Below are 17,423 nucleotides of genomic sequence, written 5' to 3'. Positions count from 1 at the left end.
ATGATTTTACTTAAACTTACTGCGAAAGATTTTAATGTTAGCGGTATCCATTCCCATCTCCACCATTCGTCCGTCACTCGCCACTGTCTTTCAAGAATTGTTTATAGGTTTCTTACCTACAGATCTGATTGAGCTTTCGCTCAGTAAGTAGGAACTATATCTCACAAAATAACTGTAAGTACACATGAATAAATATGCATGAGCTGATTATGCTTAATTATGATGTCTTATCATAATTTTATTATCTTATCTTATCTTTCTTACTGATGGGCCCGAGTGCTCGCGTACCACTTGCGCGCAATCATCGGGACGTGAGGGTTTGCAAGGTCCCCCACAACACCGTGATTATAACTTGAATGCCTCCCTTGAGTCGGAGGACATTATTGTTATTTTCTTTTTCTCCCTTGTGGAGCTTGAGTTACCTCCCTTGTGGAGGCTGATACGGCACTAACTGATATTATTCTTATAAGTTCCTCTTGACTTATTAAGGTGTATGCAATATGACATAGCATAGTATACTATAACATGGAATGTACTCAAACACATATACTTCATGTGCACTGCTTAAGTGTATGCAGTGTGATCTAGCATAGTATACATAACATTAAATTAACTCAACCACATATAATTCATGTGCGCTACTTATGTGTATGCAGCATGACATAGCATCACATACAATACTTAAAGCATAAACATGCATATATAACATGTGTAACTTTTTCTTTAAAATCTATTCATACTGTAGGCGAGATTCCTACTTACCTGATTTACAGAGCTGGAATTCTCTTTTTGCCAAACAGCCTATTCTCTTACTTGCTTACTTCTGAAAATGAACACCCATTGAGAGTGTGAGATTATCTGTCGTTTGCTATTTTATTTTAGTAGCGTATGAAGGAAATCTAGCCCTTTACTTAAGGCATGTATTCCTTTCCTTTACTGAAGGATAATTTACTATAAGGATCAATTTATTAAATCCTCAAAATCTTATTTTCTTTAATTGCCCTTAGCATACTTATGTCTAGGTTGAAAATCATTTGCCCAATCTAGTAACTTATTCTCTATAAAATTTTTCTCATTGGACTCATTATATTATTAAGGCCTAATTCGACCTAGAAACTTATTCACGGCATTCTAGCTCTTAGGTCATTAAAATTTAAACTCTAACAAAGTCTCTTAATTTAATGCGGGCGTTAGACCCACATCAAATTCTTGAAATTCTAAGGACCTATCGTGTTGGGCTTGTAAGTGCCCGTCGGGATGTTTTGCTCGAAAACTATTAAGCTTTTAAAAGAACTATCATTCAATTTTTTATAAAATGATAACTCACTCATTTAGTTACAAGCACTAAAATCCCGTTGTAAAATCTCTTTTCGAATATCGACTTTTAAAAACTATTCCCCAAGTCGTTTTACGGTTGGCTTGTAAACCACCGTGAAACTATGTTGTATAAACCCTTTTTTTTTTGAAATCTTTCTTCATAGCTATTCCTCATTAAAGTGAGGTCTAAAACCATATTATTTTACTGAAATCACATCTTGGATTCTTTGATAACCTTTTGTTAAAAACGTCACTGTTTTAGTTTCATTTTGTTAAAACTGTACAGTTTCTGAAATATGCATTTCACTACATTTTAGAGTTGGATTTTGAAAATCAGTTCTTCACAACAATTCTTCGACTCGTCGAGATCTAAAATTGTCATTTTTGGATAAAGTTAAAATTCAGCCTCTAAAGGCCTCGTTTGGCTGAAAACAGTGGCTACTATTTTTTTTTCTTTTGCTGTAGCAATCATTTAATAAGGCTGTAGCAATCCTTTTAAAAAGGCTATAGAATTGCTGTAGTTGTAGCAATCTTCTAATATTGCTGTAGCAATCTTTTTGAAAAGGTTTTAGGATTGCTGTAGCAATCTCTTTTAAAATGCTATAGGATTGCTGCAGCAAATCTTCTTTTAAAATGCTGTAGGATTGCTGTAGCAATCGCCCCTTTTTTTCTATTTCTGAAACTGTGTTTGACAGCCTGTCCATTTTAACAAACTGACTTCAAACTTGCTTTTAGAGTTAAAATTGGGTTTTGTCATAGTCATAGAAAATGTTCAAAACATCGAGGGCTATAAGTTCAAGCTTAGAAACATTGAAAAATCTCATTCTAGGGTTCTTATTTTCGCGTTCAAAGTAACCGAAAATTTTTCCTCTAACCAGAAATAAGTAAACTTAAATCAAGCATAATCATATCACATTAAACTAACCTCATAACTCACAAAACTAACATAAAACTCACACACCCTTATTACAACACATCTTCCTTAAGAACCACAAATTTACATCCATAAATCCAAGCTTAAGGTTGGTTAGAAATTAATGGAGGAGAGTTTAAGAATTTACCCTTGAAGAATTCCCTCTTTCTCTTGAAAAACCTTTGAACTCCTCTAAGATTGTTAATGGCTTGAAACTATAAGAGTATAAGGAAATTTGAGAAGAATAGTTCTACATCTCAAACTTTACTAGAACATAAAAAGAGGGGGTTTAGAGTTTCCTTACCCTTAGAGGAATGCTTGACTAGTCTCCTCCTAGACCCTTTGATCTCTTTCTTCTTCTTCTATGGTTTGCTAGTGGCTCAAGATTGGGAGAGTAAAAGAAAATATTTGAGAGGAAATGGATGAGGGATGGCCGGATTTTAGTGTGGGAAAAAAGAGGGGAGAAAAAATGAGGCCTAGCTCATGATGGTTCCTTTTATAGACAACTTAAAAATCATTTTTTAACATCACATCAACTCCCTCAATCAACCAAATTTTTGGTTCAATTTCCCTATATCATGGCCGGTTCTAGGTGGAGAAAGGAATAAGCAAATTTGTCATTAATTCCCCTTCAACCACTAACATCACATCACCTTAACATAAAATCCTCTAGCACACTCCACTAGCCAATTTTGGCTCTATTTTTACTATGTATGGCCGGCCAAGTGGAGAAAGAGAGAGGAAAAAAATATTACCTAACCCTTGTGCCCTTGTCCACTCTCTTAAGTTTCTCTTTGAAACTGATAAAAATTATACTGACTACAAGGAAGTAACTTAGCAAACAGGAATTCGTTTCCATTTCTGACGGTTCCTTTTTCTACTGCTTATTTACAGTTAAATGTTAAATGCTTGACTGCTTTGGATATCACATTAAATTCATATTCGCGTAATATCTTGAACTGTTTCTAGTCTTGAAATTAATTCTAGACTGAACAAATTCTAAATTTAACTTTCTTGCGTTAATTTCCGGAAATGACGTTGTTTCTGACGGTGTCAACTCCCGAGTTCACATTATATCCTTCTACTATGGGTATTTATCTTCTGACTTTAACCTAGCTGTCTGGCAATTAAGGATTTTCTCTTCTTTTAAAATGTCAGTGCGTTTTTTTTATATGCTGCTAATATCATGCTGTGTTTGGAGATTCTTGAAATTAAGATTCTCAAACTATACTTGTACTGAAAATTATTCTGCCTTAAAGTACGGCGAGAATTTATCGATCGAATTTACTTGATCGAAAACATGAACTTAACATAAAATATGCTATAGAATTTAGGAATACATATATTAATTCCATAAATCCTTCAGTCACATAATATTTTTCTAAGAAAATCCTTGACTTAAATACATAAATTGTATTATTTAAGGTCTGGGATTTTCTCAGTCATTACACTACCACTGTAAGATGTCTAGTTTGTCGTCATCGATTACAAAATTTGCTTCAAAATATTTGACTAGTTCTGTAGACGCTTGTGTTGAGGACGATCGTGCCGTTTTCTCTTTCTTCTTCAAGAAACTCCATGACGATCCTTTAGGCCCCGAACTGGTAGTTGACGACGAAGTTCCCTGTTCTTTTTGACCTGTGCTATATTTTGCTTCATACAAACTAAAATTTTTTTCTAACATTTTCTTAGCGTCAGTAATACTTAGTTGCATATCTATTTTTAAATTCTCTGCGGTAGCAGTCATCAATGATTCAGTTCCATCTACTCCGCACCTAGGATCTAAAATGGTTGCCAATGCATATAACATAGGACAACCTGACCAATAACTTTTAAATTTATTTTCCATTAAGTTAACTATATTTCTAAAAAGTTATGTATCCCTATAATAAGAAAATGTTTCTAAAATATTAAATAGTTGATGTAAAGCTAAATGTGCAGTAGGATAATAAACTCCAGAAAGTAATTCAGTAGCATTGTAAAAAACATCTAAACATTTAAAAAAATACTCAGCAATCTGTCAATCAGGATCAAAAATTAAAATTTGATCGTTCTTACTGTTTACATATGTCGTGATAAGCTGTGAATACGGGAGTGCTACCTTCAACATTAAATATGTTGAAATCCACCTATGTCTCATGTCAGTTGGAAACTTTCTTGGGCGCATCTGGCTGTTCCTGCAATATTGTTTGAATTCTTGGAGCCGAGCTCCAAAACTAGATATGAAGGATAATGATTCTCTAATATTTGTAAGATTAGTTAAGATATGTTCAATTCATGCCTGAACTACTAAATTAATTATGTGACATGCACACCGTTGATGAAAAATTTCCCCTCCAAATGTTGGTTTCAAACTACGTTTAAACAGATTAATTGTAGTTGTATTAGCTGATGCATTATCAAAAGTAATTGTTAAAACTTTATCTTCTATCCCATAAAACTCAAAAATTTCAATTATTGTACTAAAAATAGATGTTGTGTTATGAGGATATGGACATAAATGAAAACCAATTATTCTTTTTTGTAAAACTCAATCGTCATCAACGTAGTGTACTGTGACACATAAATATCCAGTTTTATTACACCCCTCCCACATATCAGAAGTGCAAGACACAATAGCATTAAAAGTCCTAAAATTATCAACAAGAGATTGTCTCATTGCATAAAAAACTTTCATGCAATCAGAACGAGTTGTGTTTCTACTTACCCGATTAAATTGTGGGCAAAAGGCTGTCTGGATGAATTCTTCGAAGGAGGCATCATCTGCAAAAAAAAGAGGCAATTCGGCACTAGCTAGAAATTTAGCTAGTGCCTCACGAGCACGTTGTGCATCGTATGTAAAATTTTGTAACCCATGTGATGTGAGTGATAGTGTTTGTTGGCGGGAGTCCACACTCCCACCTTGGTGCAACGGTAGACATACTTTCCAATGTCTATCCAGATGACCAGTACCCCCACCCTTTTTATTAGAAAAGTGCTTTTTACAATATTTACATATCGCACGAATTTCCATCTCACCTGTTTTTGGATTTGGTCGGGGCTCCTTAGTGAAATGCTGCCATGCCAGAGAAGTTCGCGGTCTTTTTCCTTTACTGCGTTCTCCAGCTTCCTCGTTGTATACTGAAGCATTATCCACCGGAGCATTTTCTGGTTCAGTGGGGGTGGGGTTGGAAGGCATCATTTCTTCCTCAAAAAATGTCTCCTCACCAAGCTCAGGAAGAGCAGTGAAATTAGGGAAGTTTGGTGAGGCCATTTTCTGGAAATTGATAGAACTTGATTGAACTTTGTAAATGAAAGAGCTAGAAAATGAATGAACGCGAGAAAAAAACTTAGAATCAAAATCAAAGAGACAAGTTGAGAGATAGAATGAGAGTGAGATGAGAAAATGAGAGTGAATTATTGTGTGGAATTTATGGTGGAATTAAGGGATATTTATAGGGGATTTTAGGGTTAAAATTCAGTTTTTTCCATTGGGCCCTTCGCGGGCCCAACGTGCGGCACGTGACGGGCCTCCCATTTGGCCCATCACGTGCCAAACTGGAGGCATGTGACGGGTCAAACGGGAGGCCCGTCACGTGCCGAACGTTTAGCCCGCGAAGGGCCCACTGGACCAAATGAAATGGGCTTCTTCGTGGGCCGTTTCGCGGGCTTGGGCCGTGCCGAATCAGGGCTTGGGCCGGGCCGAATAAGGGCCGTGTCGCGGGCCTCCACGTGCTTGGGCCGTGGGCTGAGAAGTTGAGGCCCAACCCTAATCCATTACACGTGCCGTGCCGGCACGATCCGTAATAGTAACGGACCGAGCCGTGCCGAATCAAGCACTATTACGGACTGAGCTGAACCATTCATGGACAGCCCGACCTATTTAACACCTCTAATCCAGTGAAAAAAATTGAAGCCAGTAGCTATGAACACGGTGCCCGAGAAGTGCGCACTACTCTAGATTATTCCGCGGATAGTGTATCACATGGTTAATTTTTTATTTGCGAAAAATCTTTTGATTTAACAAGTAGATCATGCCAATAATGGCAGATTTGGACAACATTTCACGAAATATATAAAGTCAGGCTAATGACGTGGTGGTACAGATGAATTGATTCCTCTTCCACTGATTACCAATATAGATTAAGATATTTATTATTTTACTAGAAGCCTAGAAGGATCCAAATATGTTAACAGTTAATTGTGAGCCTGAAAACAAAACAAAAGTAGAGCTTTATTCATTTGGGTTTTTAATTTAAATTAAAATATAATATTTTTTAAAGTTTTAATTATAATAATAAAAATTAAATGTAATATTTTTAAGAAATTTTAATTATAAAAATATAAAATTAAAAAGTTAAATCGATAAAATGAACGAAACTTAAATTAATTAATTTTCACTTATTGTTTGAGACCTTTTATTCAAATAAAATTGATTAATTTCCACCATTTTAATAATGTCCTAAAAATATGAGATATAATTAAATATTTATTATTTATTTAATAACAAAATTTATTAATTATTTTATATGCATATATTATTAAATATTTTATAAATATCACTTAAAATTTTATGATTATTTATGTGATCTTAAATATTATATGCGAGAGGATAATATTTAAGTATAATAATTAAAACGATGCTCGTAATGAATTTAATTAAAGTTTAGAATATTTAATTAAAACATTACTAATATATGTCATTCTCATTTAGAATAGAACAATGTTATCCGCACTGTTAATATGAAGAGATATTAAATGAGTATATTACGCATAATAAGATTATGTAGAACATGGACACATACACAATATGAATTTATGATAATTTTCATTAAGTATAGAAATTCTAATTGAGTCTATCAATGGTCACATATAGAACGATTTTAATCATGAATTATTAGCAAACTCCTATTTATAGATTTATATATTTTGATTTATTCGATACGGATTTTGAGATGTTGAATCATATTCCTTGTATTTTGGAGACATGATGAAGTGAGTAACCGAGAATGTTATTGTACAAGATGAAATTCATTTCTTCTTGAGAAATAAGTAGATAAATAAATCTCTTGAGAATTGATTCGGTACTTGGATTAGGAGGAGCTACGATTCATGAATTTATTTTATGAATTACTGTTCATTAGAGAATCAATGTTACTCAAGGATAAAGATATAATTAGAGAAGTTAACGGATTTCACCTAACTCTAATTATAAATTATTTAAGAATGATTGATCTATATGTAATAACTATATTAAATTAACATTTTACAGTTTAGAAGTAATTGATATCTATAATTATGAGACTGCAATTCCAAGTTTATAGTGGAATAACTTTTGAAATTAATAGAATTAATTAATTAATTTAAAAGTTTTAATTAACCATTAATTTTATTGGAGCTCATAATTATAAGTTCATGAGTCCCCACGTCTACAAGACACTAAGGACAAAATGAAAATTTTAGAATTATAGAAATCTGAAATAAATAGCGCAAGAATAATTAATTAGGAATTAATTGAATAATATGATTATTTAAATTTGAATTTTAGAATACACATGTGGAGGTGTCCACATGGTGTACACGCCCAGCACAGTGTGAATCCCTATGAGATTTAGTTGCTTGTTCTTCAAGTTATCTATATGACTTATTTAATAAGTTGTCCAATTTGAAATTTAAATTAATTTAAGTCTGACTTAAATTTGAATTTGAATCAAAATTGTACTGCAAGATAAATGCAGAATTTTACCCTATTCCTTAGCTGTTGTATGCACCTACCACAGAGGAATCTCCCTGTGGTGGCCGGCCAAGAGGATAAAGGAGAGAGAGAGATTTTGTTTCAAAAATCAAATTAGAAGTGATAGATAATTATCAAGTTTTATCTTAAAGATAAATATTAGACTTATTCTGAGAGTCTAACTACTATTATATGAATAGACTATTGTAGAAATTGAAGAACGCAATTTTTGGTCTCTAGCTGGTTATGATACCTCATGAAGGTGATCAATTTTTTCAAGCGAGGCTCATTGGTAAAATATTGAAGGCCGGGGTTGAAGTGGAGAGAGATGAGGAAGATGGGTTCTTCACAAGGGAGAGTGTTTGCAAAGCGATTAAAACAGTGATGGAAGAAGAAAACTACAATAATACTGCCGAGGTTGGGAGAGAGAACAGAGCCAACCGTGTCAAGTTGCGAGAGCTTCCTTTCCATAAGGATCTCGAGTCTTCTTACATTTGATGATTTTAGTAAGAAACTTCAATTACTTCTGTAAAGTTTGTTTACTTTGTAATGTGGTTCGCGAGAGATATGACGATGTTAGTAAGCAACTTCAATTACTTCTGTAATGTTTGTTTACTATGTAATGTGGTTCGCGAGAGATTTGATGATTTTAGTAAGAAACTTCCATTACTTCTGTAAATTTTGTTTTATATATAATGAGGTTCGCGAGAGATTCCTGCATTATTTTGATGAGCGGGGAGGGGGGAGGAGAGTTCCAAAACTATTTTTTTTTTGAAAAATTTATCATTTATCCATCTCCAATAATTAATAATATATATTATAAATCCACAAAAAGTACTACAAATAGTCAAATACCAACCTAAGCTTTTTTTTTTTTTATCGACCTTTCTTTCTGTGTTTAACCTCTTATAATTAATTAGTGTCACGTTATCCATGGTGTTAATATTATAGACGAAGGGAATAGAGTTTTTTAATTCTTGTATGCTAATTAAGAGGTGAAATACGAGATTTTAATTAAAAATCGGGAGCAAGTAAGACCGACAAGGGCTTACTTGTATCGCTCTCTAATACTTGGGACCAAAGTGTAATAAATCAAAAGTTGAAGGGACACACTATAATTTTTAAAAATAATTTTTAAATCGTGTAAACTTTTATAATGAAATAATTATAACTGAAACTTAAACGCTAATTTTAAATTAATTAACACTAACAACCAGATTAAATTTATTTATTTCATTAATTTAACTAGGTGTTACAACCACGGCTCAGGACAAAGCTGAAAAAAGCATCAATTCCATAAGAATCAATTTACTATTACAATCATTTTCTAATCTTATCTGGAGACTCTTTTGAATGTGTCTGGATTATCTAACGCTGATTTAGGATTTCAAGTCCTATGTACACTACGGAAACAAAGCAAACAATAGAACCATTACATGAATTTCCATGCCTCTTCTAATTCTGATCCCCTTCTTTAAACGAAACAGCTTAATAGCTGAGCCTGAATTGCTTGAAAATAGAACCGTTTATCGTGAGATAAATTGATTTGAGACCGACTCGTGTCAATAAGGAGAACACATGTACCTTGAATTTCCATGAGGGTAAGTTCCTAGTTCAGGAGCACCCTAGTCAAGAATATTGGACATCTTGTGATCGTATGTGCAGAGCTGATATTTCAGGCATTGGCGCTCTAATTAGCGGTCTGCACTGCCCCTATAAGTGTTTGAATCATCTCCAGGAGCCTCAGCAGTGAGCCTTCCCATCTTCTTCTGCAGGTCAGCAAGCGAATCATTCGACACGTTTCCTTTGAGGCTTTTCTTCCCGTCACCTTTGACCTTCGGACTTTTCCTTTCATCAACAAGTTTGAGCTCCAATCTATATAAGGCACAAGTACTATAGTTGGTGATATCATATTCATATAGATGCCATTCATGAAGTGTTGAAGGTTGTGGGTCCATGTAATATGACCTCTTCTGCCCCCCAAATTCCTTCATGATCTGCTTTCTTGATTCATGCCAGCCACGTCCATTGTAATCTGGCAATGACCTCTGTTTCCTATTTCCACTCTCAAATGCCCTTCTAGGCTTATCAAAAAATAGCCACTCTCTAATTTTTTCACCCTCTAGAAGAGAAAGATCAAACAGATCTGCAACATTAAATGACAGCAATTAGTCAAAATAAATAAATAAATAAATAAAATAAGGGCATCATTCATACTTTCTCACCACAAAACATGTACAACACTAGCGGGGCATATGACATCAAACTTAGTCCAAGCGGTAACAAAGAGAAAAAAACATGCGACTTAAATCACAACATTTAGCAACATAGTTTAATTGGATGCGAGAGTGCTGTAAAATGAATGCGTAATTAGCAATTTAGCAAGCTCACAGAACAAAGCAAACGGAGGAGACTGATATGGAAAGACATTACTGCATAGGCTTACCAGGAGCATTCCATGGACATTTTGTAAAAGCAGCTCCCTCACAATTAGGGATGCCCACCTCCTTTCCGTTGGTCTTTAAATTAAGAGCAGAAAACAATGGACCGTCCTTCACATCAAGGCCACTAGGTCGTAGAACTGGGGTTATGCCCGGAAGACCTTCATTCAAGGCTAAAACAGCATGACAGCTACTGCAATAGTCCTGGCACCATTTGGATCCCTGTGCAGGTCTAGAACAGTCCCAAAGAGCACACTTTGGCCCCAAGAAAGCAGCCGGCGGAGGGGAAATATCTGGAAGAACCTCGGTCAAAGCATCCTGCCCATATTGATCATTGCTAATGTTTCCAACAAAATGCCCTTCATTGAAGTCTTGATGTAAATCAAACTGATGATGCTCCAGTTGAGTAGACAAATGGGAGTCATTTGCCATTACGTCATGAAAGTCTAAAGAAGTTCCTTTGGGTTCATAGAATCCTTGAAAACTCTGGTCTTGGGGTTCCTAAGAATAAAGACAGGACATTGAGATTAGCCGCTATCACTAACATCTAAAGTGGAAAAGGAGAAAAGAGAAAGGGAGTTTTGTGGTAGAGAATACCTACTAACAGTGTGTTTCTGAATGCAATACTACATTAGGATTTATAATCATAACACATTACACTAAATCAATATGGAAATACGACTTGGGCAATTCAGAAAGATCCACTACCGCTAGAGTATTTTGCCCAATTGTAGAATTCCGTCAACGGAGAAATACTAAATATCGCCTAGGAGTTGAGACATTTTACCTGTGCAAAGGCAAAATCTTCAAGATCAGGATCAGGTTTAGGCTTAGGAAGCGTCAGGTCTCCTAATGGACTGGTTGCATCATCTTGCAGAAGACGGGCCAACTCCTCGGAGAACGACCCAAAACTACCACCCTACTCATCACCGAAACAAAATTCTAAACACGGAATGAATATCACAAAACTAAAATAGAACATAAAAGACGGGGCAAATACTCAAGTCCTATAACATGACATTATAAAAGCGTGACAACAAAGAATTAATCTATCGCGGACATTGTTACATAGAAACAAACCGAAAAAGACAGTGACATGATAATATTTGAAGTGTCAAATTATATGAAATACATACAAGCAAAGAAGATGCTGGGGATGGCTCACTGAGCTCAACTTTCCACTCCCGTAGCATCTGATTGACCTGTTCCTCGAAAACCGCAACGTCGCCGGTTCGCCTCTCCTTCCGAGCCGATTCAAGATTCGAGAACATTCTCTGAAGGTCATCGACGCGGTTCTTCGTCTTCTCCTTGAGATTATGGTGAGACGCAGTCTCACACTTGCCCTTTGAATCCTTCTGCATTGATCCCGTCGCCTCAAAACCTCTACGATCCATAACACAACATAACCAATTCGCTCAATGCCCAGATCTTAAATCCATCAAACACACATTACAAGAAAATTAAAGACTCAATTTAATCATCAAACGCGGCAAAAAAAAAAAAAAGACAGAAAAATGCAATCAAAATCAAAATTCACCATTCCATAGGGTTTAAGAAAAAATGGCAAAGAAATAAAAAGGCAATCGAGTATTTCGATAGCCAAAAAGGTATAATTTTTAACAAAAACATGGTTTAATATCGTTTCCCACAAAAGGAAAAGCAAACAATAATTAAAAGGAGAATATGAAATGGCCATTACCGTAGTAAGGAGCAGCGAGCGGTTAAGGTCCGCGTAGAGATGAAAGCCCAAATTGCTGGCTGCAGGGGTGAAGAGAATTTGAGAAAGGGAAAGTCTTATGAAAACAGAATTAAAAAATTTCCTTTTTCCTTTTAAGTAAAAATATTGTAGGTGGTATTTTGACTATTCTACGGGTTGGAAAAAGAAGAAAAAGAACGAGAAAGCGCGAAACATGTGTCGTCGTATTCTGTGTTTTGTGTCGCTTCCTTTGAAAAATGATTCTGGTCTCTTTTTTTTTCCGAAGGATGAGTTGTGTAGTTAATAAGGAATAGTTGTCTTTTTTATTACTTAAAAAAAATTCTTGCTCTTTTTTTTTTCTTGGAAATGTTCAAAAAATGCAATAAAAAAGACTTTTATTTATGTCATCAATTCTTATGCCTCTGAAAAAATAGTCTGGTAAGTTTTTTTTTTTAATATTCTGTAAGTTATTTTTCATAACTTGTATTATTTTTCATAACTTGTATTATTTTCCATATCATGTAAATTATTTTTTATATTCTGTTAAGTTATTTTTGTAGTCTACGAAATAATTTTTTTTCTCAATAAAAATCTGCCATATAATGTTCATATACAAATTTTCTTTCTCTCTCTCTCACTCGCTCAAAATATCTAGCCGGAGTTCAATGAAGCTCGTGTTTCAGATCAACTCGACCGTCGGCGCGAGGAAACCATGGAGATTCGACACCGCTCGTAGATCTGATCCGCTATCATCTTCTAGGCTAGGCCGCCGAGGAGATCTAATGCTGCCATCGTTTTATAGATCTGGTCCGCCATCCATTTGATTGCATTGTCGCACTCGTGGGGCATCTACACCACCTGATGACTGTAAATTGTAAATTTGATTTTTTTTTTTTTTTTGATATATTGGATTATTTTATAAGTTTCATAAAGGATTGTGGTATTTGGTCGAATTAAGGACATGTCTTTCATTTCTAAAAACATACTCCCTCCCTTCTCTTACCTCAAGAAAGCCTACTCGAGTTTATTCGGCACAATAAAAAATACACAAAGCTTAGCTGTCGTTTCTTGTTAAAAAATAAACACATTCTGGTTAAAAAGTTTCTAAAACAGGCAGGCGACACGTCGTTGTGAACATAAATTTCGTCGTTTAGAAATAAAAACACAACCTTTGTCGTTTAAAGGGCACACTGTTAGTATTTTCAGAACTTATGAAAACGACATGTCCGTACTTTTAAAACTCAGTTAAGCCACCAAGGGACACGTAGCTTGTCATTCTAACATTTGCTCAAGCGAAGCCTTTATTGCACACAAGGAAGAATAACCATTTAATTCAAATAGCTCAAAATCACGTTTCTAGCAATGGAACCGGGTCGGCCATTAAAGTGGCAAATCGGGCCTTTAAAAATCAAAATCAAGATGTTAAAATACGGAGAAAATTTTCCTAACTAGGCAAATACCGTTGATTAAAGTGACAGAGAAATGTTAGCTCTTCAGCTAATAACGTGGGCCACATTTGATTTTTGCTGTGATCAAGAGTGTTTTTCTTTTCCATCTTCAGTTGTATGAGCATTCCTGAAATGAAGAAGACCAGAAAGTCCTCGTCCTTTTGCAAGGTGTTCCACATCTTCAATTTTCTGTTTGAGATGCTCAATTTCTCTGGCTAAATCTTCATCTCTTTGCTTCATCGCCTAAAACAGTCAAGAAACACATGAAGACAGGTGTTACTAGAATCTGAAAATGATAATCCATAGTACAGCAACTGCTCATAATGTTTGTCATTATATCACTACATCCAATCGTAACTCTGCATTTTGAAGATTAAGGACCTGGTAATACCAAAATCAATGGCCAAGTATTTAAACAAAATGATGCGTAATTTTGTCACTATTGAAGTGCACATAAAGAGACTCAAGAAGATGACGATGATATTCTGCCATTGAAGAATAATGTTGCCTGCACTGAGAATTTTTCCTAGTCCTGGACTGAATAAATGATCGATAGTATCTCATACAAAGTTTCAGTAGCTTCTACATATAAAGACATGCGTGTAAGGTATGAGAGTGTGATGATGCGGTGTATTCTGTTCAAAATGTATTATTATATTTAAACAAACCATCAAAGGATATAGCTACGGGAGAACCGGGAACCGAGAGCTTTTATTGATAGACAAACTAGTTCAACAAGTAAATTAAATGAATCCAGGCACTTGGTAGCAATCAAGTTAAATGGAAAGGCTAACTGCAATTCAAGAACCATGGTATGAAAGGGACTAATTCTAAATGATGCTGTCTAGAACCACTCACCATGTTCCCTCAAATAGAACTATATTCCCAAGTTCAGTCACAGTTAAACAGGGGAGAAGCAAGAAAAAGGAAAAGGTATTTTTTGTTTTCATCACAATATCAACGAATACCTGTAATTCCTGTATTCGCAGCTCTTCCTTTCTTGCTTCTGATCTTGAGCTTCTTTGCACCTCAAAAATAACGGCAGCTCCGGCAACCTGAAGAGAATAATAGGCTGATGCAGATGAAATACAAGGTTAATTTAAGAGGATGAAAATCCATGAGTCTATGCAATGTATGAGGCCTTCGTTAGTACCAATCACCCTAACTTGGATACCTTACACGTTGATGCACATACTATATATAAAAGAATGGATAGTATTTAAGCACGTCACTTTCAAACAACATTTTTGCTACCAATCACAAAGCATAGATTCACAGTACCGTGAATACAAAGAGTTCGCCAAGAAGATCAGCAGCAGCCTGCACAGCTTTCTCCTCATTTAGGGGGCGTATCTTAACATTGGTGGCATGACCATAAATCCGTCGTTGCATTTGCGTTTGAAACTGATGGTTTGCCTGATTCCATAACCAAAATTCCATTTAATCATTTTGCTTATAGTTTAAGATTGGAGGTGCGCATTAGGAGTGTGAAACTGAATCCTAACTATCGCCCGGGACAGACATGGTGAAACACTATAAATTTTGTGTGTACTTGTTTTCCTATCTTCTATGATTTGATCACCTCGGTAGTAAAAGGATCAGGGCATTTAATCAGTAACAATGTGGGCAAGGTTTGGTATAGTAAAACATAGAAAAGCACATTATGTTTAAGTAGCCTTTCATTAGTAAAATATCATATACTAATTGACACACACAAGAACACAAAGTGCAAAAGTTCAAATACTGTAGAACAATGAGAGATAAGCTTCAATAATAAAGCAGGCATTCAACAAGAATCAAAACAGTAACAAATTGTTGCTACCTATAAAATTGGAAAGGAAGAAACTTTGCGAAAGTTTAATTTACTCAACAAAAGGGAAAAGAACTCAGAGAAAATTAAAGAGAAAAGCAGGCCAACATTACTCAACAAACACATATTAAAATAAGATTATTGGATTAACAACTGCAAACCACCAAAGCCAAAGGTATGACAAAAGTACAAAATCAGAATCACCAAAAGAACGCCACCAAAGAGGAAAAAAAAAATCAAATTCAAGCAAAGCCCATATGTGGAAATGAACAATAAACCCGTTAATGAAAACTCAAAATAGAAGAGAGCCAAAAAAAAAAAAAAAAAAAAAACACAGAGAGGACCTGGGCAATGCTAACGATCAACTGTCTGAACTTGGGGTGCAAGCCCGCCTCCTTCTTTAGCCGATTGGCAATGGGTTTACATATAGTTTTGAGGGCGAGGGTTCCTAATTTCACCACCGGTAGAATCATAGCTCTGTGCTACTTCTTCTTCTTCTTCTTCTTCTTCTTGAAGACACAGAATCGACGGATTGCGAGCTACAAAAAAGCTATGGGACTGTGAAATGGAACAAGTTTTGGGTCATGGAATTAAACGACGGAGAAACGAGAATGCGTCGACAATTATGGTGGTGACTTTCGATCGCACACACAAGATTGCTCTGAATTCTGATGCTGTGCGTGTTACCAGAACAAAGTTTGCCTTGGGGGAGAAGCTGGTGGAAGGAACCAAATTGTAATTTAGGAAAAGGAATAATAGAAAAAACTTTTTTTTCATTTTTCTCTTTGAAGAAAGCAATTCAATTATTATATATAATATAATAATATTATTAATATAATTATAATATTATAATTATATTAATAATATTATTATATTATATACAATAAATATATTATAATTAATACATCAGATAGTTGAATATAATGCACTATAATAGATAATAACTGGTTTTGTGCTCGCGCGTTGCTGCGGAGAAGATTTATAATATATTGTATTGGAAGTCTGGAGTTTATTTGGTGCAGTATTAGTTTATATACATATATATGCCAAATGTTGAGAGAACTACAGTATGAGTGTATATATATACACATTTATGTAGATATATGTATATTATATAGTTAGATGTGACTGTTTGTGAGAGCTTTTTATCACATCTCAACTCGAATTCTAAACTCGAATCAGCGAAACGAACGAGGCCTTAGTTTTTATACATATATATGTAAAATGTTGAGAGAACTACAGTATGAGTGTATATATATACACATTTATGTAGATATATGTATATTATATATTTAACAAAGGCTTTTTTTGTAGGATTCTATATTGTTTGTTTTCCTTTTTTCTGTGCTTCTTCATAATTGCAAAATAATTTTAAAAAAAAGATTAGTGCTAATTTTTAGAATATATAAATAATTTTAGTTATATCAAGTGTTAATTTAAGTATTTAGAAATAATGATATTATTGGTTCTTGTTCTTTTTTTAGATTGCTTTGGTGGTCTTGATTCGGAGTTAAAATCATAATAAAAGATTAGGATGTGTATTATAAATATTCAAGTATAATATTTATTAATAATTAATGTTAATTTGTAAATATGTAACAAAAAAATGGATATAGCTTCATTCAAAACTATATATTACGACAGAATTGAGAAGCACAAACCATATCCAAATGAATTAGAGAAGGAATTAAATAGCTACAAATTAATATAACAACGACATATCAAAACAAATGTCAAGAAAAGCAACAAAAACAATAATAACATTAAAATAAGATGAAAGGGAGAACTAAAATAATATATCCGAATCATCCTAATGAAGAATCATAGACAATATCACAATCCAAGTAAGCAAAATATGAGCACAATAATTTTGAAAACAATTATACATCATCAAACAGGTGAAAAACAATTATAATCATCACTGGTATGAAACAGAATGAATTAAACATAAGATATAATAAACAAAAATTGAGACAGAATTTTAAAAATTGTTAAAAAAATATTGTCAAGCAACTAAACAAACAGGGATATATAAAACATGCATTGAAGTAAAGAAAAGATGGAATTTTTATTTTTTTAAAATTA

General features: G+C 34.4%; 2 protein-coding genes across 3 annotated transcripts; both read right to left on the bottom strand.

Annotated features, from left to right (window-relative positions):
- Window positions 1–9,197: 9,197 nt before the first annotated feature.
- LOC21393838 (transcription factor VOZ1) lies at window positions 9,198–12,174 on the bottom strand. 2 transcript variants are annotated; one of them, XM_024164027.1, is made up of 5 exons: window positions 12,084–12,174; window positions 11,521–11,812; window positions 11,172–11,303; window positions 10,390–10,885; window positions 9,198–10,089 (listed from the first exon to the last, which is right to left on the bottom strand). In XM_024164027.1, the coding sequence occupies exons 2-5, from the start codon at window positions 11,776–11,778 to the stop codon at window positions 9,638–9,640; spliced, it is 1,338 nt and encodes a 445-aa protein (XP_024019795.1). In that variant the 5' UTR covers window positions 11,779–11,812; window positions 12,084–12,174; the 3' UTR covers window positions 9,198–9,637. The 2 variants fall into 2 exon arrangements, with proteins under 2 accessions (XP_024019795.1, XP_010093981.2); XM_010095679.2 differs by having other exon boundaries at window positions 11,521–11,767.
- Window positions 12,175–13,396: 1,222 nt separating this feature from the next.
- On the bottom strand, window positions 13,397–16,098 carry LOC21393837 (OPA3-like protein). The gene is made up of 4 exons (XM_010095678.2): window positions 15,683–16,098; window positions 14,810–14,944; window positions 14,497–14,583; window positions 13,397–13,771 (listed from the first exon to the last, which is right to left on the bottom strand). The coding sequence occupies exons 1-4, from the start codon at window positions 15,809–15,811 to the stop codon at window positions 13,613–13,615; spliced, it is 510 nt and encodes a 169-aa protein (XP_010093980.1). The 5' UTR covers window positions 15,812–16,098; the 3' UTR covers window positions 13,397–13,612.
- Between the last annotated feature and the right edge of the window lie 1,325 nt (window positions 16,099–17,423).

The sequence above is a fragment of the Morus notabilis genome, unplaced genomic scaffold, assembly GCF_000414095.1.
Source record: "Morus notabilis unplaced genomic scaffold, ASM41409v2 Scaffold43, whole genome shotgun sequence".
Classification (NCBI taxonomy): Eukaryota; Viridiplantae; Streptophyta; class Magnoliopsida; order Rosales; family Moraceae; genus Morus; species Morus notabilis.
Note: the sequence above shows the minus strand (reverse complement) of the source record. Positions and strands in the feature narration are given on the sequence as shown.

What these genes read in the sequence shown, in the direction of transcription:
- LOC21393838 (XM_024164027.1), bottom strand. Translation starts at nt 11,778, where the DNA reads ATGGATCGTAGAGGTTTTGAGGCGACGGGATCAATGCAGAAGGATTCA. An exon ending in CCCCAGCATCTTCTTTGCTT is followed by an intron (nt 11,304 to 11,520) that starts GTATGTATTTCA and finishes GGTGATGAGTAG; the next exon opens with GGTGGTAGTTTTGGGTCGTT. An exon ending in ATGTCCATGGAATGCTCCTG is followed by an intron (nt 10,090 to 10,389) that starts GTAAGCCTATGC and finishes TTAATGTTGCAG; the next exon opens with ATCTGTTTGATCTTTCTCTT.
- LOC21393837 (XM_010095678.2), bottom strand. Translation starts at nt 15,811, where the DNA reads ATGATTCTACCGGTGGTGAAATTAGGAACCCTCGCCCTCAAAACTATA. An exon ending in TGATCGTTAGCATTGCCCAG is followed by an intron (nt 14,945 to 15,682) that starts GTCCTCTCTGTG and finishes TTATGGAATCAG; the next exon opens with GCAAACCATCAGTTTCAAAC. An exon ending in GCGAACTCTTTGTATTCACG is followed by an intron (nt 14,584 to 14,809) that starts GTACTGTGAATC and finishes TATTCTCTTCAG; the next exon opens with GTTGCCGGAGCTGCCGTTAT.